The 23,745-nt window shown below is 42.3% G+C and overlaps 1 protein-coding gene across 3 annotated transcripts in view; it reads left to right on the plus strand.

The window, feature by feature from the left end:
* Positions 1 to 23,009, plus strand: part of SNCAIP (synuclein alpha interacting protein) — a 56,217-nt gene extending 33,208 nt beyond the window's left edge. For 2 of the 3 annotated variants that reach the window (XM_033163934.1, XM_033163936.1), the window contains 5 exons: positions 1,346 to 1,515; positions 8,013 to 8,105; positions 10,392 to 11,439; positions 14,216 to 14,286; positions 22,523 to 23,009. In XM_033163934.1, coding sequence (XP_033019825.1) covers positions 1,346 to 1,515; positions 8,013 to 8,105; positions 10,392 to 11,439; positions 14,216 to 14,286; positions 22,523 to 22,607 — 1,467 coding nt within the window. In that variant the 3' untranslated portion in view covers positions 22,608 to 23,009. The remainder of the gene's footprint in view (positions 1 to 1,345; positions 1,516 to 8,012; positions 8,106 to 10,391; positions 11,440 to 14,215; positions 14,287 to 22,522) is intronic. The other variant, XM_033163935.1, reaches the window with a different exon arrangement.
* Positions 23,010 to 23,745: the final 736 nt, after the last annotated feature.

Genomic DNA, 23,745 nt, shown 5'->3' on the forward strand with positions numbered 1-23,745 from the left:
GGAGAACCCACACATTTCTCTACAGGGGAAATATGAGTGCGGCTTCGTACTTTGGACAGTTTTACAGGATATGTGAGGGAGACATTTTTGCATATTCTCTCCCCTCTGCATTTGGGAGGATCCAAAAATGTTCCAGGAATGTGGTGACATGTGAGATCTTTAATTTCGTCTTAACCACCTACCCATTGTTTATTCTGCAATTCTGTAACCCATAATAATAGTGGCACCAGACAAACACGGCAGCAAAACCTTAGTCATCTTAATTATGAACAGAAATTGCAAAACACAGGAGGGAAAATATAATATATTTTTGTTGATGAACTATCTGCACTGCTCTGTCATGCAGGCAGCTCAGAGTCTATTACACTTTAAGAAAACAAACACCTTCAGGTGATCAAGTTTCCATGGATCCCAAATTTAAGTCATTCTGCAAGATTATGTTTTTGGAATTTTTAAATCTACCCACAGAGCAGATTGCACTCCAGATATTTCATTGCATAATTAATAATTTAGTTGCAGTATTTACAGTGGCACCAGTTTTATCGAGTCCTGAGCTTATCACATGAGCAAACCATCTGAACTAGCACAGAATCAAAATCTGATATGACTGCTAATTAGGATAGCATAATTTCAGCCAATTGTACACTACATTAAGTAAGGGATTGTGATGGTAAAGAAATGAAATGTAGGAATAAGTCCAACCCTCTGGCCGGCGGCAGCAGGATTTGACTGCTGGTCCCACAGCAACTGCCATGTCCCCAAAATAGCTTATCCTCATCAATTAATTTGTATAATCCTAAAAAAATTGATTGATTAAAAACGTAGACATATAGACAGTCATATAACATTTCAGTACAGGTCCATAATTCCCTAAAAAAAATAATTTAGTAACTATAAATGCTGTCCATGAATATAAGCGTACAAAATTTGCAAGTTCACAATCAGACTAACAATATATTTACAACAAACTACTCACTGCTTGTAAAACAGGAAAAGGCTTGCCAGTTTTAGTACTGGTTTTTGTGTGTGAAAAAGACTTCCATTCTTCCTCAAATCTATTTATATTTCTTTTTCCTTTATATACGAGGTAATTTGATTCAGCTTCTCTCAGTCCCAAAGCTTAATATACCATTCTTTTAATCAGAGCATCCCGTCTTCCCCAGTATTTCACATGTCTTGGCTGCCAGTGTTATGCATAGCCCTTTTTAAAACCCATCTAGTCTGGTCCCTGTTACCATATATCATGGGAGTGGGTTCCATTTTCTCCTAGCGTTGAGGAACTCCCCTTCTGCCTATGATGAACCTAGTGTTCCTACTAATAGACCTATACATGTATATATTTTAGACTCTGGTTGAATATGGAGCAAATGTCACTATGCAAAACCATGCTGGAGAAAAACCTTCCCAAAGTGCTGAGCGCCAGGGCCACACCATGTGCTCCCGTTACCTGGTTGTCGTGGAGACGTGCATGTCATTGGCATCCCAGGTTGTGAAGTTAACGAAGCAACTGAAAGAGTAAGTTTTCATTCATAATAGTGGGATTCTAGCTGTTTATAATAAAAAAAAAGTTCTCTCAACATGTCCAGGTGCTGGTGAATGTAACATTTGAATAGAACAGGGTTTCCCAAATTTGGGTTTCTAGTTGTCTACAACTCCCATCCTCCCTGGCTAGCAGCGCCAGTGGTCAGGCATAATGGGAATTGAAGTCTAAAAACCCAAGCTGGAAACCCAAGGTTTGGGAAACTCTGGAAAAGAAGATATATCCCATTAAAATAAACCGTGGACACACAATGAGAACCATTAGCCAACTGCATGTCTGCTGTGCGTTGCATATTCCCCTTTAAACTTCACCTTGCGTTCACCTTGTGGCACCTGGGGGGCATAAAGAAGGTACATTCCTTGTATAAACAGTAAAATGGATCTTGAGTTCAATGGGGCTTTCTCACAGGTAAGTGGTACGATTGGCAGCCTCATTTTATTTCCCCCATTTGATCCATTCATACATCAAATGTCTGTGGTTCTCCTTTCATCTGCCATTCCGCTGCCTATGTGCAAAATTAAAGTGTAAAACATTTACATGTTCATGACTAACCACTTGCCTATTGTTCTGGTTGTAAGAGCTTTTCCTCGAGGGTCTGGCATCGCGCTCCCGACATTCAGACTGAACAGTAGCTAAGTGCTAAATGTAAGAGACCTACAGGTTCTTTTCTCTCTCAGTGAATTGGCATGGGCTGGTTTTCACAAGTCCAGCTGTGCTCCTTTCTTAAAGAAGCAGTTTAGACCAGCAGGCACTTCCAAACGGCTAATGTAGCCGCTGCAACTAGGCAAACAAGAAGCGGAGGCATCCCAGCCAGAGCAAAAAGGTGGCTGTCAAAAAGGAGAATAGCACTGGTCTTGGATAAATTATTAGTTTATTTATCAAACGTCTATGCTACCCTTCCTCTGAAAATCACAGGGTGCTTTGCAATATTAAAAAAAACCACACAAAAATACATACCATAATACCAAGAACAACAACCCCATGCTCACAATCTAAAAGGCCGTAGAGTGTTTAATTAGCTAGAGGCCTGGGAGGAGGAAAATCTTTTTGCCTGGCACCTAAAGGTATGTATTATTGGTCCTGAGCTGTTTAAGACTTTATGGGTCAAAAAACAGCACTTTGGGCCCAGAAACTAATTGGCAGCCAGTGCAGTCAGACCAGGATTAACATTTTATTTTTTTTTTTTAAACATATTTATTGATTTTCCAACATATATTTCCAATTACCAAACAAATTACAATGCCAAATTAATTATACAATTCCAATTATAACAATTCCAATTATGCCAAATTTTTAACTTGTGAATTCCCCATGTCTCGGACTCCGGAGCGCTTTCTTATGATCTTTTCCAGTTGCTTCATAAAGTCAATATTTTCACAGCCTCTGATAAATGCCAGCAAGCAGACACTCTTATAGTAAATAATGTCTCTGTGTGGAAAAAGCCATCCTCTCCCAATATCGCATTTCGGCTGACGCCATCTTGAAAGTCTCTCATAAATCAAACTTGTAAATCAAACTGCGACACACCAATTTCTTCCCCTGTGAGCCGTCCCCACTCCTTTCCGGGAGGGCCAGACCCTCGTAAATTCCACTATCAATCGTCCATCAAATCCGGCTTCTCCCTTTGAAGTGGTGTACAGCTCCACAGGCTATCATCAGCACTCGGCAGTTAATTCTAGCTGCGTCACAGCCAGCCGAGGATCCTCCATTTCTGTTGAGTCAAGTCCAGATCAAGTTTCACCTCCACACAGTTTATTTTTGTAATTTCCATTCTAATTTCCATTCTGTCTTTAAAGTCCACTTGCCATTTGCCTGTGAAAGTGGATTTTCTAGGGGGAGGTTTCGCCCGTGTTAAGTAGATATTGAGGCAAAACAAACGGAGATTCCAGAGCTTACCCCCCCTTCTTTTCCCTCCTTCACATACCAATGTAAAGTCCGCGTCTTCTTCCAATCTTCATTCTTAATCACTCAGGGCTGCAGTTAGCAACATTCTTCCCACTCCTTTGTCCGAGACATGCCCAAAATCTTTAAACAAATTTATATATCCAATTAAAGGGAGCGTGCACGAACGGGGCCGGCTCCAGGAGCTGCATCTGAAAACGAGCCCTATGTGCCCAGACTCCCCCACCGGTCCCGAAGGACCCAAAGCGGGTTAAGGAGTACCGCGGGCAAAGGCAGCCCTCCCCGTCGTCCCGGGGAGGTGGGAGGCTGCTTACTCCCATCGCAGCCGCCAAATTAACTCGTGATAGATAGCAAAGATGTTAAAGTCCGCCATCCTCCCGCTGTGCACGCCGGGAACTCCCCAGGATTAACATTTTAAGCTCAAACCGCCCTGCTCCTTTGAGCATTCTGGCCGCTGAATCCGGCAGCAGCTGAAGTTTCTGAACCATCTTCGAGATAGCCCTACGAGAGAACGCATTGCAGTAATCTAACCTAGAGGTTACCAAAGCATAAACAACAGAAGTTAAGCTATCCCTGTCCAGATAGGGTTACAGCTGGGCTGATGGAAGGCCCTCCTTGCTACTGAGGCCACCTGAGTCTCAAGCAACAACAGTGGATCCAAAAGTACCCTCAAGCTGCATACCCACTCCTTCAGAAGGAGTGTAATCCCATCAAGAGCAGGCAGCCTCCTATCCAACTGGTCTAGGGAACCACCCACTAATGGTGCCTCAATCTTATCTGGATTGAGCTTCAGTTTATTGGCTCTCATTCAGTCCATTACTAAGGAAAGACAACGTTCCAGCACATCCACTTTCTCCCCTGTAGATGTAATGGAGAAGTACATCTGTGTGTCATCAGCATATTGCTGACAACATACTCCAAAACTCTGGATGACCCCACTCAGCTGTTACCTGTAGATGTTAAACAGCATGGGGTATAAAACTGAGGAACCCCAAACTGAATGCTCCACAGAGCCAAAGAGCACTTTTCAAGCACCACCCTCCAGAAACGACCATCCAAGTAGGATCTGAACCACCACAAAGTGGTGCCACCCACTCCTAACTCCGGAAGGATATTATGGTCAATGGCATTGGAAGCCACTGAGAAGTCAAGGAAAATTAACAAGGACACATTCCCCCCAGTTTCTGTCTCGACATAGGTCAACATACAGGATGACCAAAGCAGTTTCTGTGCCAAAATAGGGCCTAAACTCCAATTGATAAGAATCTAGAAAACCAGTTTCCTCTAAGAGCACCTGGATCTTATTTATGACCACCAACTCAAGAACCTTGTCCAGGAAGATGAGATTGGCAACTGGCTGGTTCTGAAAGAGCATGATTATATTTAGTTGTACTGTACATATGTACTGATATTGGGAGTACTGTACATAGTCAAACAGGGTGACTTTCCCCCCTCCGCTTAATAATCCAACTTTACTTTAAGACAGCACTGACATTTTGATGACTGTTCATATTAATACAAGAAAAATAATCTTTACAGTAGTACCTCGGAGTTCTAATGGAATCCGTTCCGGAAGTCCGTTCGACTTCCAAAATATTCGGAAACGAAGGTGCGGCTTCCGATTGGCTGCAAGAAGCTTCTGCAGCCAATCGGAAGCCACAGAAGCACCGCCGGACGTTCGGGTTGCAAAGAACATTCGCAAATCGGAGCGCTCACTTCCAGGTTTGCGGTGTTCGGAGCCAAAACGTTCGAGTCGCAAGGTGTTCATCACCTTTCTAACGTCGTTATAAATGCAATCCTCGAACATAGTTCAAATCCAGGTTGCGATGTTTTCTGTGTGATTTGTGTGTCACTCAGTGTAAAGGTACATCCAGCTGTTTCGTATAAATGAACTTTATGGAGTACTCATTTGCATTAGAGGCAGCTCTGGTTCCTGGCCAAGGCACTTGAGCATGAGAAGGAAAATGATGAAGGGAAAGTGAAACAGGTAGACCAGCAACGGTCAGGAATAACAAATGGAAATAAGTGGTCCAAATCTTGGATCTTTGCATTACAAGCCAATGCTGACAGAAGGTGGGAGTGATTTTTAAAATAGTGTAAGGAAACATGTAGGCGGGAGGAAGGAAGAGGGAAAATTGAAGGAAGGGAAGATCTTTATAAAGTGCATCTGGTTTCTACAAAATAGCATATTGGTGTCCCACCTAAAATACTTTTGCATTTTCCAGATCCTTTACTGTGCCAATATGAGCATTTGCTTTTTGTGAATACAGCAAATACAGCCTTGCAAATAGGCTGAAGTCATGTGGATGGTTTCTGGCTCCGACTTTGTCAGTTCCAAAGCTCTAGAATTGAGAAGTGAGTTAATAATCTAATGTCCTTTGAGCCAGGAAATTATCCAGTTAAATACCCCACAGTTGGACTTGCGCTGTCAGTTTTCTTCTGCTATATATATATATATTTTTAAGGAAGTCATTCTGAAAGTGAAAGCAACAATGCGTTTTTACATGCTTGCTAGCATTGCTACGTGGTTTTAAATGGGGGAAATAAATCACAGCTGGGGAAATTTAGAAATTTACTCTTACAAAAGTAAACAATAGCGTGGGTTTAACGGAGAGGGAAGACGCAGAATTCATGGTGGGGAAGAGCTGTTGATTCCTTTCCCTCTGCTGATGTAGAGACAGCTGTGTCCCTCATGACATTTTCCCTACATGGAGATAATATCCGTGTTGGGGGAAATGTGTGCACTGTAACTTGTTAGGAGAGACCCAATAAACATTTTTTCCCCCTGTGAGTTACACAGCACAGAAACTTGATGAGAACAGAGGCTTTCCAAAACCCTGAATTTGCAACAGACTACCTTCATCACAATTCACAAGTGGCAACGTACATGTTTGTTTTCCCCTGATACAGAGATTAACGAATAAGACGAGACATGCTGACTTAAACCCAGAGTCCAACTTTTTGGGGAAGCACGTAATCAGACAACAGCTTTCTCCTGTTTTTTTTTTTCTGTTTTTTTTGCCCCCTAGAATGATCTCTGCAAGCAAAGCTTGTACATCATACCCATTCTGTGCCCCAGGATCTGGTGGTCAAAAGAGCTTTTGCCAAAGGCTTCCCTGGTGCAGATGTTGTCCTGCATGTGCGGAATCCAAGAAGTGGGGCAAGCTACAATGGATGGTGTCAGGGCAGGGCTAGACAGCATGGCCCCTTTACTTTGTATCAAATGCCTGAGTAGTATTTCTGAATGGGGCTGTGGTGTTACTGCGATCAACCACCTCATTTACCACCTGTCCAGCAAAACCATAGTTAAGGAGGCCAATGTGGCACCTTTGAGATGTTGCTGGAATCTCTGGTGCAGTTAAAACGGGTATAGAGAGGTGAGATAAAGCAGTGAGCAGAGGTTGGATTCTATTTAGATGGCTTTCCATCTGCCAGGATGAAAACCCAGGCAATTTATCTTTGGCTACACTGCTCCGTCTCCTCAAGTGGCTGTGACTGAAGTAGATCTACACTGGGACTCACCAAAGCTTGAGTGAAACATCTAAAACACCAAATGAAAATCTAGCCTCAGGACACATTAGTTTTTTAATTGATATTATTTTTAATTGATTGTTTTTATTATTTAAGAAAGTGTGAACGAGTCATTGCAAACATTAATCATGTGGAATAATAGACAGAAGAGAACCCATTTAAAAGTGCACATGCATTCTACACAATCGTAGAATCACAGAGTTGGAAGGAACCCTGAGGATCATCTAGTCCAGGGTTTCCCAAACTTGGGTCTCCAGCTGTTTTTGGACTACAATTCCCATCATCCCTGGCCCCTGGGGTCCCTGCTGAGCTGGGGAATGATGGGAGTTGTAACCAACAGCAGTTGGAGATCCAAGTTTGGGAAACCCTGATCTAGTCCAACCGCCTGCAGTGCACTGATATGCAGCTGTTTCTTACAGGGGTTGAACCTGCAACCTTAGTGTTATCTGTGCACTCCATCCTCCAGTATAAAATATACTGCTCTGCTCAATTTAGCTCTGATCCACAAACCTCAGCTATTTGTAACTTTTGTATGTTGTCATTTGCTCTACCAAGCAGCTAGTGCTTTTCAGGAGAAACTTTGGGAGGTAACTTGAGCCAATTTTCCTCCCCAGTCACAGGCAAGATTGAACTAATTTCAAGTTTGCTGAGAGTTCAGTTTTAATTGGACACAGGTAAGCTAATTGTTGTGGGTCCCACAGCTCCGGCAACTGCTTCTTAGGATTCTAATCTTGCCACTTACACCAGATTCACTACCAGCAATAAATAATGTATACAAGGCAGGCAGCTTTCAGAAGGTACAATAGAGTGATCACAGTGTTTCCACAGGGATTAGAAGCAATTTGTGGAACAGAGACCTCCTTTGTGCATTTTAGTATTTGTATGCGCTCTGTGTGTGCAACTCTTAAATTATAAATGTACAGAGGCTTTCGCCTCAAAGTGATGTTGAGTGAAAACTATCGTTTCTCTCTTGCCGCATCCACCAAAAGCTTTTCTTTCAAGGAAGAAGTGGGCTTAACAATTTAATATTTCCTTATAGGCAGACGGTAGAACGTGTGACATTACAGAACCAACTCCAGCAGCTTCTAGAAACACAGAGATCAGAGGGCAAGTCACTGCCCACATCCCCAAGGTAACTAGGCGTACTGGAATAGAATTCCAATGTACTTCGAACTGGACTCTTTTCACGGTTATTGCAAGAGAAGGTCATGCTCCAGCTAAAGATCCAATCGTTCATGCTGTGAAAGCATAAAAAAGCAAAATGTCACATGATGGAAATTCATACCTTTTTAATTTGGCAGGTGTGAATACTGGACTCTGCGAGTTTAAATGGAATGAACTTCCCTACATTTTCCAGTTTGATTTATTGTGGAACTTTTAGATGACTCATAGACATCACAGGAAACATCTTGTGAACTTCCACAACCTCACCTTATGGTGGCTTACAGTAATCTTACACTCCCAGTAATTCATAAAAAGGCTTTTTCTTTTCTTTTCTTTTTTGCTGGCAAAATAGGCAGGCTGCTGTTTATGTGCTGTAAAGGCGATTTGTCTTCACTGTCTTAATGTAAATGGACAGCACCAGAAGCATAGATAGAACTGTACATTTCAATGTTTTAACCCCAGTTACTTGATTTCAGCTGAATGAACATTGCTGCAGGCTCCCCATGTGTGAGTTGGGCCAGACCATTAGGAGCATTATTGGGCAAAGGCATAAATATAACTTACTGATAAAAAGCATGGAAGTAAATTCAGTTAATGAGCACCCCTTAAGCACCTCCATTTAGATGGAAGTTAGCCTGAAATAATAGGGTTAGAATGGGAGCATCAGAGTTCTGCCTTGAACAAAATTCCCTTAAGTGTATATAAAATTGTGTCATCTACTAGTGCATTTAAAACCTCTGATGAACCCTGTGATCCTGTCACCATGCAGTTTTTTAAAACCTTTTTTTTGCCAGCTTATAAACAGTAAGCCAGTTGATCTGCAAGGCCATGTTTCAGCAAAAGCAGTGGAATTACTTCTGAGCAAACCATGCTAGATTGCTATTGCTCTTATTCAGGGGTCGGCTACCTAAGGCCCATGGGCTACAAGCGGCCCATGGGGGCCATTTAACCGGCCCACGGTCTCCCGCTGCCCACTCAGTCGGTCGGCTCCCATGCGCCACACTAAACCGGCATGGAGCAGAGTGGGGACCACCTTCTGCAATGCTGGCTGGCTTCCCATTGGCTGCAGGAAGCTCCTACAGCCAATGGGAAGCTGGGCACGCCTCCTCCGTGCTGGAAGATGTGCCAGAAATAGCGTTTGCGCATGCGTGTGTGCGCGCACACATTCTGGCCCACTGTGGCATCTGCGGAACCGTGAACCAGTGGAAGCCACAAAAACTTTGCCGACCCCTGCTCTTATTCCTCTTGAAAGCTCTTCCACTTCATCATTGTTTAGATAACATTCTTAGATAACCATTTGGGTTAAACAGCTTTCATACTTCTTACCATTTGTAAAGTTGACCTCTATGCTCAGCATAAAGGGTGGATCCAGACTGCCCTCTCCAACTGGAGACACCTTGATTCAGTGGGGGTTCCCAGTGGAAGAAGAGGAGGAAAGTAATTTTTGCCAAATTTCCCCTTTACCCTACTGTCACCAGTGACATCTTCGCACACTGTTCCAGTGGTTCCTCCAACTCTCTGGAGCAGATTTTGTGGGAGGGAGGGAGGATATATGACATTGACCTCTTCTCTCCCTCCCACACTTGCTCCATTGGAGTGTTGCATGGCAGAAACTCTGCTTGTTGCAAGTCTGGATCCAACCCTAACAGTTTCTGTAAACTGACTACAGAATCCTACTTCCACAGTGATTCTTTTCTCTTCATGTCTCCTTCTTCCACTTCCCTCTCTCTGTTGTGTTCCCCAAATCTCAAAATTTGGATTAAAAGCTCTTGCGGCAGGGGCTTATGAGTTCTTTGTCATTATCATGAAGTCCAAACTCCCACTGATTTTAATGAAGCAGAATTTCATATTTAAATTTTGGAACATGCCAAAGCAGGACTTGGTGGTTTTTAATGTAAAAGATCCAAGTCCATTTTAGTATCCCAGTTTTCCACAAGCTATTGTCAGAAATTCTTCTGAGCAATATCTAATGCAAGTCTTTAATCAGAAATCTTTCTGTAGAGATTAGCAAAGAAAGGAAATAATGGATCAAGCTTAGCCTGGAAACAGATTTACATTCTTAACAACGGAGTCAATAGTGTGACTCCATAATACATTCCACGTGGATAAAGGTCAAGAAAAAAGCAGTAGGGTGGTTTGGAAAACATATGCAATGGAAATGTCAGGGTTGCGCTATATGTATGTATAACTTTGGTTGTGGTTGCCTGTACTGAACCGTGTTTTTGTTTTTGTTTTTAATTTATCCCGATTGAAGTTCGCCATCGTCACCTACTTCTGGCAAGCTTCAATGGAAACCATCTGACACAGATGTCTCGATTCTGCCGAAAAGTAAATTGAACACCCATGATGGGATGCAGATTCTTGGCAGTGTGGGGACTCCACACCACAACCGTCCCAAGATGAAAGATGAAGACTCAGATAAAATACTGCGCCAGCTGCTGGGGAAAGAAATCTCTGAAAATGCCTGCATGCAAGAAAAGCTGTCCCTGGAATTTCAGGATGTCCATGCCTCCAAGAGTACAAAGAAGCTCCCGCCGGAGAAAAAGGAGTTGAAGTTAGCAAGACTGAAGCATCTCATGCAGCGATCTCTCAGTGAGTCTGATACAGATTCAAATAACTCAGAGGATCAGAAGAATGCACCCGTGAATAGAGTGGACAAGCCAAGGCCACAGCCCATAGTAGAAAACATTGAAAGCACCGAGAATTTGCATCTGATGATTAAGAGGCACACTTTAACATCTGGGCGCCGGTTCCCTTTTGGGATGAGAGCCTCAAAATCTTTGGATGGCAACAGCCCTTCTCCCACTTCGGAAAGTAGCGATCCTGATAATGAGTCCCAGTACCAGACTGGGGCTATATCTCAGAGCCAGGCCATGGGAGATCCATGCCAGCCGAGCTCTGATGCCACCACGACTCACAAAGTGGCCACAAGTCCCAAGAGTGCCCTCAAATCTCCATCTTCAAAGCGCAGAACTGCCCAGAATTTAAAACTCAGAGTGACCTTTGAGGAGCCTGTGGCGCAGGTGGAACAAACGGAGGCTGGTTTAAATGGGGAAAGGGACAAAGAGCGAAGTAAGGCCCTTCAGCGGCCTTCGTCCAACGCCGAATCCGGAGACCAGCAGAAACGGCCCTTTGGAACCTTCCGCTCCATAATGGAGACGCTGAGCGGGAACCAGAACAATAACAATAACTATCAGACTTCAAGCCTAATCAAGACCTCATCACCCTTTACCTCATTAGGAAGGAAAGCCACAGATAGCAAGGGAAATTCAGCAACTTCTGCAAAAGGAAAAAATAAGCCAGTGAGTGATGAATGGGGCAGAGGGAATGTTTTTGTATGTTAGTGAATGAAGAAGTCTAGAATGTTGTTGTTGTTTTTTCCCCTCAACTGCATTGAACAAATGTCAACAAATCACCACTGGAAGGTCTTTAGGCAGGGAAGAGGTAACATGGGCACATCTGGAAAGAGATCGTAAACTTACTAAAGGTGTCTGATAGAGGTTTTCAGGGATCAGGTGCTGTTCTTTCTATGCATCCAGTCTCTGCAAGCAAGACATGAGAGCCCTGAGATGAAGTTGATCCTGTGTGGATTGTAGGGATAGTACCAAAGCCCACGTGCCATGCTATACACGTAAATAATGGTAGCTCAGAGTTGTCCTATGCCATTTCGTACTTAACTCTTTTGAGGAATATCTGGATTCAGAAAAAGAGCAGTTCCCATGCAAATACTTCCTAAAATACAAAAAAGTAGAAGACAAGGGGGTGTTATTATTATTATTATTATTAAATTTTATATTCCATCCATCATCAAAAGGGCAGTTTACAACATAGAACAAAGATGTCAATACATAACATGTTATCTATACATAAAAATCAAAACAGTGATATAAGTATAACGGTTATAATATAAAAAATACATAATAGAATACAAAATAAAAAATTCTTTCCAGTAGCACTTTAGAGACCAACTAAGTTTGTTCTTGGTATGAGCTTTCATGTGCATGTACACTTCTTCAGATAATTCTTCAGGTATCTGAAGAAGTGTGCATGAACACGAAAGCTCATACCAAGAACAAACTTAGTTGGTCTCTAAGGTGCTACTGGAAAGAATTTTTTATTTTGTTTTGACTATGGCAGACCAACACGGCTACCCACCTATAATAGAATACAGTTTCCCATAAAAGACAGATTCACAAAGCAGCCAGAGCATAAAAAAACAAGGGAGGAGAAAAATCAGCATCAATATATGAATTAGATACATCCAAACATAGGAACAGTGCCCAACGATGAGATAAGAATCTATGAGAACATAAGTACTTCTTTCTAAAACCATACAAGGATCCAAGCAAGGTGTTAAGTTCAGACCTCCTTACCAAAGTGCTTCACCTGGCAGCGATTATTATGTGGTTAAACTATTCATGCAGACTGCCTTACCCCAGGTCTGGGGGTCATTTCCTCCATGCCATTGCACACCTTTCTCTTTCAGCGTCTGTGCTGGAAAGGAGAAAACTGTCCTTCACGCGCGGCGAGTCACTCTGCACAAAAGCCTCATATGGAGTGCTTTAAACCGGCCTCCCTCTGGTGGCTGCAAAGGAGCAGGACTCCAGAGCTTGGCACCTTTGCTTGTGATAAGAGTGATGGCTATAGAAATACTGGGCCTTGTGGAAGTGGACAGTCGTGTTGGATTATTAGCTTCTGTTGATCTGAAGAAAGGCAGTGGTAGCTTGGGACTGGGGGGAAAGTGAGCGTAAGACTGGGAACAGGTTGCAACAAAGGGTTCTTAAGTCCTTCTGTGCAGGAACACAGTGGTGTCCAAAGGCCAGTTAGACAGTGGGAATAAAGCAGATTAAAACAGGGCCCTGGAAGCAGAGTTTTGTACCATAAACAAGAGGTTCATATTTCAATACATTATTCAAACAAAACATAAGGGGTTAACATTTATAGAAAGGGAAATCCAAATAAAGGCAGATAATTCAGTTGGCTTTTAGCTGTCCAGCACCAAAGCTTTGAACCTAAAGATTATTGCTGCTGCTGCTGCTGCTGTTATTAATTCATCGCTTTAATTATAAAAGTGACCCAATGCAGCTTACGATGCGGTATAAACACTGAAACCAATTACAGCATACAACTAACAAAACCCTTAAAACACAGCTATACATAAAAAAGGGTTTTGTTTTTTTTACAGAATCTGCCCCACTAAAAGAGGGCAGAATTATATGAAGACCTTAAAATTAAGGGCCAAAGGTGCAGGTAAAGAGCAAAGTTTTTGCCGGGCACCGGAAATGAGTTCCTATAATGTTTAACTGAACTGTGTCATTTAAAAGGCAGGCACCCTACTTCCTAGTCAAGCTCCCTTAATAAAGACGTGTGTTGAAAGAACCCCTGTAGTGTTCTACAACGAAGTGTGACAAAAGAAGGAGAAATGTTATGTTTGTCCATGGTACTTTGCAAAATTCATATACGGAGACTGAACAACTGGGAAGAAATTCAAAAAGCATCACTCGCAGCCAGTGATGAAGAGTGGAAACATGTTTTTAACATTTCCAAAAAAAAACATGCTAAAATCAGTGATGGGTGAAAATCACGTTTCCCCCTCATATTGTTCCATATTGTTTTGCTGGCACTCCATGCCTGTCTTGTTCCTGCCTTCCTTTTACTCGTTGCGTGGGTGGAGCATTCCCACTTGCTTCATTCAAAACGCTTGCCAAAATTTGCATGCTTTCAGATGGCACGTTCAGTCAGAAATGCAGAGTTTCCTAACGATTCACAGATGCGAACTAGCGCCAAACCCCCCCGTGCCATTTCCCTTTTACCTGAAGAGGCTTATGGGCATGATCTACGGAGCTGCAGCCTGGCGGAAACATTTTGTAGCTCCTAGAAGCCAATGGAAGCAGCCCTACGCCACATGCCAAGCTCTGCATAGGCATCAGGGAGCCAGCGAGGAGCTAGATTGTGGCATGTGGGTTTCTCAAAGCTTCCGCTAATACACTGTGACTTTTAATCACTGCCTTTCTACTATGCATGTGAGAAGCTTGTTGCATGATCTTTCTACTGATTAATACATTGCACTTCCCCCAGGCTCCCTACCCTGGCTGCATCAGTTTTTCCACTGGCATGCTGATTGAACATCGCCTGTGTAACTATGCATGGTATGTGCTGATGCAGAGTGAAAATGTTGGCTTTCCTATTACTGGTTTTTTTTATTTAGTATTATTATTATTATCCCCTCATTGCATGTGCAGCTTATAATTGTTCTCAGCTTAAACTAATGAAACGACTGATGACAACTGTAAAAGAAAATGAAATTTTGATCTCCCAAAAAAAAGAAGTAGTAAACAAATCCCTGTTACATTCCTTTGCTAATAACCATTGCTGAGCTCGTTTAATGTCTTCAGCACAAAGTAATGCATAAAAATCACTAGCGCTCATAAATCCAAAAATGCGTTTTAGTTCGGCTTGGCATTACAGATTTTCTTGAATGAAAGTCAAACACCAAATGAGAATGGAAATTAAATTTCCTCTTAGGAGCAGGCCAAGTCAAACTCCACTTACGGTCAGAAGCGACAGTGCGCTCCAGCCTCCACTATCCCATCTCTTTCTCACACTTGATTTAGCTTTCTAATTTAAATGTAGTGTCAGGTAGACCAAAACCAATGTCTTTTTAACCCTTGCAGGACTAGAAACATGCCAGGTGACATCCAGCTAAGTCATATTCGGGAGCAGACCCATTGATATTAACTGGTTTAAGTTGCTTAAGACCACTGATTGAATTAGGTCTATTCTGAGTAGGACTAACACTGGATATTATTATTATTATTATTATTATTATTATTATTATTATTATTATTAGAATTTATATACCGCCCTATACCCGGGGGTCTCAGGGCGGTTCACAGAATTGGGATATCACCCAATGTTCCTAACATAGAAGTGCAGCTTTTGCTAAGCACTTGTCAGATGGGGTAGGATTAAGGTTTGGGTGTTCATATTTAATAACCAACCGGCAACTTTGTAATTAAGGATGAATTAAAATATCTGCGTTAATGGGATTTTCCTTCCAAAAAAATATGAAAAATGAATATTGACCACAATAGAAATGATGCATCTCAAGTGCCTGCTCACCTATATCTTGTTAGTTTAAAGTTAACTGTCTTCACTTGTTTGGGATATTTTATTTCTAGTGTAGAAATACACATTGTGACTCTAGGGTGCAGTTCAGATCTGTGAGCAAACCATGCAACCCTCAGTTGTGCATGCTTCCTCCTCCCATTCAAGTACAAGGTAACGGTAAAGGGACCCCTGACCATTAGGTCCAGTTGTGTCCGACTCTGGGGTTGTGGCGCTCATCTCGCATTACTGGCCGAGGGAGCCGGCGTCCAGCTTCCAGGTCATGTGGCCAGCATGACTAAGCCGCTTCTGGTGAACCAGAGCAGCACTCAGAAATGCCGTTTACCTTCCCGCTGGAGCAGTACCTATTTATCTACTTGCACTTTGACGTGCTTTCAAACTGTTGGTGGGCAGGAGCTGGGACCGAGCAACGGGAGCTCACCCCGTCGCGGGGATTCGAACCGCCGACCTGATCAGCAAGCTCTAGGCTCTGTGGTTTAACCCACAGCGCCATCCACGTTCCTCACCAACCATCTTCTGTGGACTTAGCAAGCATAGCAACAAAGCACAGATTTTTCCCCCCAAACTAGGAATAGAAGCTTTAAATCTCTTCCTCTTGTACTTGAGGAAGAGATTTAAAGCTTCTATTCCTAGTTTTTTTGGGGGGGGAAAATCTGTGCTTTGTTGCTGTGTTTGAAGTCTACAGAAGATGGTTGGTTCAGACCACTGTTTGTTAACAGGCCCGAATATCCTGGCTTTTTAACAAACTGTGGTTTGACCACACCACTATTCTCCACGATACAGTTGCACCAAATATCCTCTTCCCCACTTTCCCCAGGGCTGCAGTTACCTGCACGCATAACCATAAATCATAGTTTGATGTTGGTCTGAAATGGACCTCTGTCTCCAATCTCTTAAGTATCCAACATGGAAATATTTTAGGAGTGGAGAGCGGAGAATTCATGGCACTTTCAGGAACGCACAATGTATATAATTTAATCATTTCATTATCCAACCGAATCCTGAGTTTGCATATGCTCACGTAAATTAAGTCAGACATTTGTACGCTGATTAAGAACTAGGTATTTGTGAGGAAATGGTGGATTTGTCATGCTTGGCAATGCATTCATGTGCTATAATGTCTGTAAGTTTATTCTAGGCAAAACCTTGTAAACTCCTTGAGGCCACCAACCTTCTCCTTTATCATTTGATGAAATGGCTTAGGATGCAGATCACAGCAGGAAAATCAAGCAATAGGCCTTGGGGATGGGCGATAATTGGGTTGCACACACCCACTAATTCATTGGTTGCCCTGATTCTTGTCCATTGGAAACACATACCAGTATACAGTGGTACCTCGGGTTAAGAACTTAATTTGTTCTGGAGGTCCGTTCTTAACCTGAAACTGTTCTTAACCTGAGGTACCACTTTAGCCAATGGGGTTCCCCGGTGCCGCCGCCAGGCAATTTCTGTTCTCATCCTGAAGCAAAGTTCTTAACCCGAGGTACTATTTCTGGGTTAGCGGAGTCTAACCTGAAGTGTCTGTAACCTGAAGCATCTGTAACCTGAGGTACCACTGTACAAGGTGAGTCCTTTAAAAGAGGCCCTGTGGATACAGAGTACACATGTTCCACGTCACATCTCTTAAAAGACTCACCCTGTATTTATTGGGATATTTTGGCACCGACTGTGGCAAAGCAGCTGGCCATGATAGGACAAGACTAGTAATGAGGTTAAGAATTAAGTCCTTTTAGGCAGCTGGTTTCAATGGAAATCCCTTTATCAATATATAGTGCAGTCTTGGTGGTTAAAATGCTTCTCAGATCCCTACAACAGACTTCAGACCCCACTCTAGTATTAATCGTTTGTTAAGTATGGATTCTGCATACATCATGGCTATGGCTTTACAGCAGTTTCCCATGGGTAATTTAGTTTTGTCCTGGTAGCTGCCATATGTCCTGTATCCAGCGAACCACATCCAGCTACAGTTAAAGAGAATCACTTGCTAGAGCCATGTGGTAAATGTGTTAACTCTCTGTACACCAACCCAGGGACAAAATGTATCACATGTAAAAGGCCACAGGGTTTTTTTTTTAAATCAGCCAGTGTTTCTTCTTGTATTTTTAAATTATTGTTATATTTTGGCAACAACGTTAAAATCTCAGCCACCTCCAAAAGCCCTGATTATTATTTGTTTCCTAATCAGCTACAGCTTGATGTTGGTAAAACAATTAACATTCCTTGGCACCCTGTTAAAATTCACTAGATTTCTTTGTGCAAGTATACAATCTGTTTCATTTGCTCAGTACTTTTCTTCCCCTTTCTTTTAAAAAAATAATACGGGCCCACTTTTATCACTAACAGTGCCAAGCAAATGTTTGCAATTACATTAGCCATGTATTGCCAGTGGAATATTTGCTTCCCATGGATTAAGTTATTGTGAAGCATGTAGTGCATTAAAGTGAGAACATATTTATCTTATCTGCAGGAATCACTCTAGTAACTCGTTCACATCGGTGGTAGTTTTCTCTGTCCCCACAAAAGCTATTTTATTACTAGGATTGTATTCAGATGACAAGCGCCCAGAGATTTTTGTAAGCACCATACCATGGAGCTCAGATATCTTTACATGTTGCTCTCATACCCAAAGTATTTTGGGAAACTACCAAAGTCTAGACTTCTAGAAGTGAGTAGACAACAGAATGCATCTTGCAGGAGACATCTCCATTCAACAAAGCTCCATGGGAATCCTGCTTTTATTATCTGCAAATAAAATCGGTGCTTTAAGAGGTAGGACAGAGAGGCTGGTTTGCGTGTAAACACACACACACACACACCTAGAATCTGGAGTAGGACAAAGTGTCAATAGACATCCCAACAGTGGAGCCAGAGTCCAGCATCAGAGGCAACTGCCTTCCAAGTTTTCTATTTCCCATAGAATGCAATGGCAGCCTTTAAACATATATAGGAATCTTCCACTTTTATGGCAAAATTAAATGCAATGGAGGCCAGGGTGATCCCAATATCCAACAGGAAGCAGGTTTTACATCCTTCTCAGCTTTGTCTCAGATTGCAGCCTGCTCAGTTTTCCGTTTTAGAGTTTAATGGTACCCATCGAGAGCCAAGCCTACTGGGGCAGTTCATCTGAAAATATCCTGGGTTTTCACAGAGGAAAACGTAGGTGTTTGTCTGCTTTTTGACAGGGAACGTATTCAGTTCAAATAATAATAATCACGTCTCGCCCTAACTTAGCTCTGGGAACTTAAACCTTAGGAGAGAGTCATAGAGGAAATTTTATTTTCATCTGAATTCAGTGGAAATACTTCTGTTTGCCTGGACACAAAAAAAGGTCTCAACGTAGCTATTACGATCACAAATATGCTTGCAAATGTTATTCCATAACTGCGGTATGTGAGTGAGTTCACTGGTATGGTTTAGAATTGCGGCAAGAAAAACCTTTGGCAAGCAGCACATATCTAAGCAGTGATACCCTCTCCGTTTGGCTGGCTTAGGTCACCATGATGAATCAGCAACTGAAATACCACAATTTTTCTTAAATGTAGGATGGGCAATAACTGTGGTAACGGCAGTATTTTGTTGATGAAAGTCGGTTTTCTGTGGGTGATTTCTTCAAATTGAGCAGGCCCACCAATAAAAGGCTCTGAGCAATTCTAACCCTTAAACTGGGTGAAGTACTACATTTTGGTTCTAGTTTCCTTGGGCTCCACTCAAAGCAGATCAACATAGTCCAGAGATTTTTTTTTATGTGTTTGTTTTTTAAACTCTTACACAGCTTCCAATAGTTTTAGGCACTTTTTTCTGACCTTCTGATCACATTGTAGAGTTCTCAAATCCTCTGCTGGGTCTCTAATAATATATTATTTTGTAGATAATAAATGCATACAAATGTAACAGTAAGCACCCAAAGTTGTCCTGTTAATGCAAGGACTTCTGCTTGCACAATGGAACTTTCTCTCCCTCTTCTGTCCCTGCATCGCCCCCAACCCCCAGCATTCAGTTCTGGGGGTTGCACTGACTCTTTGGAGCTGATTTGGGGAGAAGAGGGAGAGGGGAAGTCCCACGGTCCAAGTGGAAGTCCTTGCACTAACAGGGCAACTTCACTGGATGCAACCCATATTGATTATTTATCTAACACGGATGGTCCTCAGGGTAGCAACTCAAGGCACTCTGCTCTTCATTTAGCATGTCTGGGTTTTTTTAATTTAAAGATAAGAGCCTCAGGTGCAAGACAAAGATTGCATGAAGGATTGCTTAACCCTTTTCCTCTCTCTCTGGCCTATGGTCCTGCGGAAAAAACACCCTCTAAACTATTGTTCATACTGCAAAAAAAGTCAGCATTAATGCTGGTTTTCAAAGAAAAAACAGACACATTAAATGCACCCATGTATCTAACGTATTGAATGGGACACGGGTGGTGCTGTGGTCTAAACCACAGAACCTAGGGCTTGCCGATCGGAAGGTCACCGGTTCGAATCCTCGCGATGGGGTGAGCTCCAGTTGCTCGGTCCCAGCTCCTGCCAACCTAGCAGTTCAAAAGCACGTCAAAGTGCAAGTAGATAAATAGGTACCGCTCCAGTGGGAAGGTAAACGGTGTTTCCGTGCGCTGCTCTGGTTTGCCAGAAGCAGCTTAGTCATGATGGCCACATAACCTGGAAAAACTGTCTGCGGACAAACATTGGCTCCTTTGCCCAGTAAAGCGAGATGAGCACCGCAACCCCAGAGTTGTTCGCGACTGGACTTAGCTGTCCGGGGTCCTTTACTTTTACCTTTTATCTAGTGTACCTTTTCTTCTAACATATCCCTGACCCCCTTTTATGCAAAATAATTTATAGGAATCTGCACCTGTGCTTATCTAATACCCCCAAAAAGAAATGTATAACCATCAGTGACACACTAGTGAAGTAATATGTGGTACTATGCACATCATCCTATGTATTTATTTGCTTGACTAGGAAGTTTAAAGACTGCTGGGTATGTATAGTGGTCCTTGGGATTAGGCAGCCCATGACCCTGAGGCGTTTTTTAGAGGAGGGGTGAAGCCCTGATTTGTAATGCATGATGGATTTGTTACATAATTTGAGCTCTGTGATGGTGGATTTTGCTTAATAGGAAATCCAGCCCCTTTTATGTGTTGCTGCCCAGCAGGTTATGACTGTGGCCAATGCCCAGCTGGCCAGCAAAGGGAATTCCCCAAGACCTGGACCCTGATAGGCCCATTTGAACCTGGCTACTGGCTGTGAGGTAACCCCCCCCCCCTTGTTTGTGATGGCCAAGGCAAACTCCCTATTGGTCAGTGGCCACGTGGGTCCAGCTGGCTGGAAAGGAGCCAGAAAGTGAAGGTCCAAAACTGACGCCCACCAGAGAAGCAGTGAGCCTCCATTCTGAATATATGTCCCTTTTACTATTGTTATTTGGGAGAGAAAAGGAGAAGGGGAACATTGTCTGTACCCAAGACATACAGAAAGTCAGTGGTATTTCACAGATCCTGCACCCAGAGCCATATGTAGCTTCCAACTCTCTGGCCGTCTTGGTGAATGTCTTACTATTCAGGGTATAGGTTGACTTTTGCCCATGTCCTCCATCCAGATGTCTAGGCAAAAACATCTGGAGGGCGCCAGGTAGGCAAGGGCTGATGGTTACAGTATTTTTATAATCTCGCTTAATTACAAATGTCTCTAAGCAGACAGTGATAGATGGGCTTTAAAAGCACAAATAGACAAGACCTTGGTAGTTGGGAGCAGAGAGAAGCATTAGAGCTCTTAATTAGGCTGACTGCTGCTATGGAAAATAATTTCCTGTTTACATTGACTTTGAAGAACAAAACAACTGCCATATGCAAGCACACACAGCCCTGCTTTCTATTTAATACACAGAGCAGTTAGCACAGCTACTATTAAAAATAAGAAATACACAAACTGCATCTGGCTTTCTTTTATCATACCGATATATTTACATTTAATAGGAGAATATGGGCAGTTTATTGGGGAGGGAAAGGGTTGCTGGAGATTGTGCGATATTGCTTCATTTTCAGTACATCAATACGTTCCTTTCTGCTAAAGCAAATAAGCACATGTTGGAAGTTGTATGTTATGATACAGGGTCAATCTGACAGGTCCCTGTCCAAATTTGCAGTTATTCTGTGGTTTTAGTTTGCTGGGGGACATCATAAAAGAGCCACAAATGTTTCAATCCATTTTTGAAATTCCCAAACAAAGGAGTTCAGACAAGCCTAAAACATTTCATTTTCATTTTCACAAAAAAAGAGATATTAATGTCATTCTAAAGTAGTTGTAGCTGGATACATAGGATTAAATCTGTGTTCATAATCTTCACCTCGGTGTTTTTTAACAGGTTTTGTAAAAGCAACCTAGTTCTTTCACAAATCAAAGGCTGATTTTGACTAATCCAATCTTTATGTTCTGCGCATTCTGATATGGGAACTGAATCCATATTTTTACAATTAGCATGTGCACAAGGAGACAAAAAAAGTATGATAAATGACTCTATATTATCAGCAGTTTGTTTTTATTATCTACACATGTGTGACGAAAAATTCTCATGCTCAGTTTTACTTCACCAGCGGAAGGTCTGTTTGCAATACAGTACAATCCTAGGCAAAATTTCTCAGAAGTAAGTGCCATTGAGTTCAGAAGAGGTTTACTCTCAGAAAAGTGGGTATAGGATTTCAACCTTGGTTGGTAATTTTGTATTTTATGATATGAAGAAAGGAGTCTTAGTTTGACTTCCAGGTTTGTTTTAACTTCTCAATTTTACACTTTGATCCCCTAGCTGTTTTGGTGGAAGTAAATTATTCTTATAATAATTCACACACACCCCCAAGTAGGGTATTTCCTAGATGGCCAAAGAGTACAAATTTCACACATGCGATTTCTTCTGAGTAACAGAGCATGCTTTTATATGTCTACTCAGAAGGAATTCCCATTGAGTTCAGTGGACTTTATTTACATGCAAACCGGGAATATGACCTTTTTGCCAGACTTCTTTATCCTATTTGCTAGGCATAGGATTAAAATTTAGCACCAATAGCACATTATTGGTGTTGTCAGTCCATGAGATTGGAATTCCTTTTCAATCATCTTCAAACACTTGTGGCAGTTTAAGCCCAACTCAGTTCAGAAGGGACTGTTTTGGCACTGCTGTTGAATTAAGGCAGTCCTTTGATGGTGAAATAAATTACTGGGCATCTTTTGAATGTCCAGGGGTGATGTTTTTTTTTGTTTCTGTTTTTCCTTGCAGGCATAACGACATCAACAGGAAACTCCAGCGATCTTACAGCAAATATTTTTCCGAAGAACCAGAGCTGCAAGAATTCTTCCTTTGACTCGCATCTCACGGGATCTCAGTCTTCCTCCAAACATGGCCCGAAATCTTCCCACTTGAAAACTTAACTATGAGATGTAACTTTCACCAGCAGAATAACAGATTCTTAGGATGCCTTAAATTTGTAGCAGCTAGACCATATAAAAACATTAATATGTGTCTATGTCACTTGTTTGTAAGGTGTACGGTTTTAAGGCAAAGGTGAGCAAAAGCCATGATTTGGAACATGTAGCAATGCAAAGAGCCTCTGGAATGGTCTTCTGACATCCATCATTTTGTGGCCATTACTTGTTGCATGGATATAATGTAACATGTCTTGTATTTCCTTTTCTCAGTACCTAACTGTGTCTATAAAAATAAGGACTCCGATTAGCCAAATCCTCACTGGGCGCAAGACAAGCGCTTCCCCACCCCCCACCCCGGCCACCCTCTTGTTGAACTATGTTTTGTCGCTATTTCTAATTTTTTGTATAAAAGAAAATAAACCAGTGTTAACCAAAACACAGTGTGAACATAACCAGATGTCACTTCTGCTTCATTTATTTATGTAATCCATTGTGACCCGTTTCATTTGTTAGGAAATCCAATTATAAAACTTTTAAAGTATCAGAACTTGAGTCATTATTCGCAAAAAAAACATGTTTAGGGGATCTATCCCATGTTAAACTATTTCTTTATAATTATACTGGGTATTTTGATCCCAGCACTTGCCCTTAAAAAAAACACCTGTTTTTTTATTAAAAAAAAATAGGTGCACATTGCTAAGAAAAATATACATGTGTTGCAAATATAATAATGATACCTGCAGGTTGCCAAAACCAACGTGTGAACATTTCTTAATACACACACCCTCAAATAACGTTGGTAGGAAGCTTTGGCAGATACAGGATACTAGTGTGGTTAACAGGGGCGTCGCTGGGGGGGGGCGGGGGGCAGGCTGCCCCGGGTTCCGGGGGGGTGACTCTCAGCATGCCCACCCCACAACTCATAACTTGCTCAGTGCAGCATCTGGCTTACACAGCACACACTTTGCTTTTTCCTTCCTGCTGGGAAGAGCCACAGAAGCACAGCTCTGCCCAGCCAGGGCTCCACCCAGCAGCCTGTCACATTTCACCAGGGCACTGCCCTCTCAGGAGGCA

Source organism: Lacerta agilis, chromosome 11 (genome assembly GCF_009819535.1).
Source record: "Lacerta agilis isolate rLacAgi1 chromosome 11, rLacAgi1.pri, whole genome shotgun sequence".
NCBI classification, from domain to species: Eukaryota; Metazoa; Chordata; class Lepidosauria; order Squamata; family Lacertidae; genus Lacerta; species Lacerta agilis.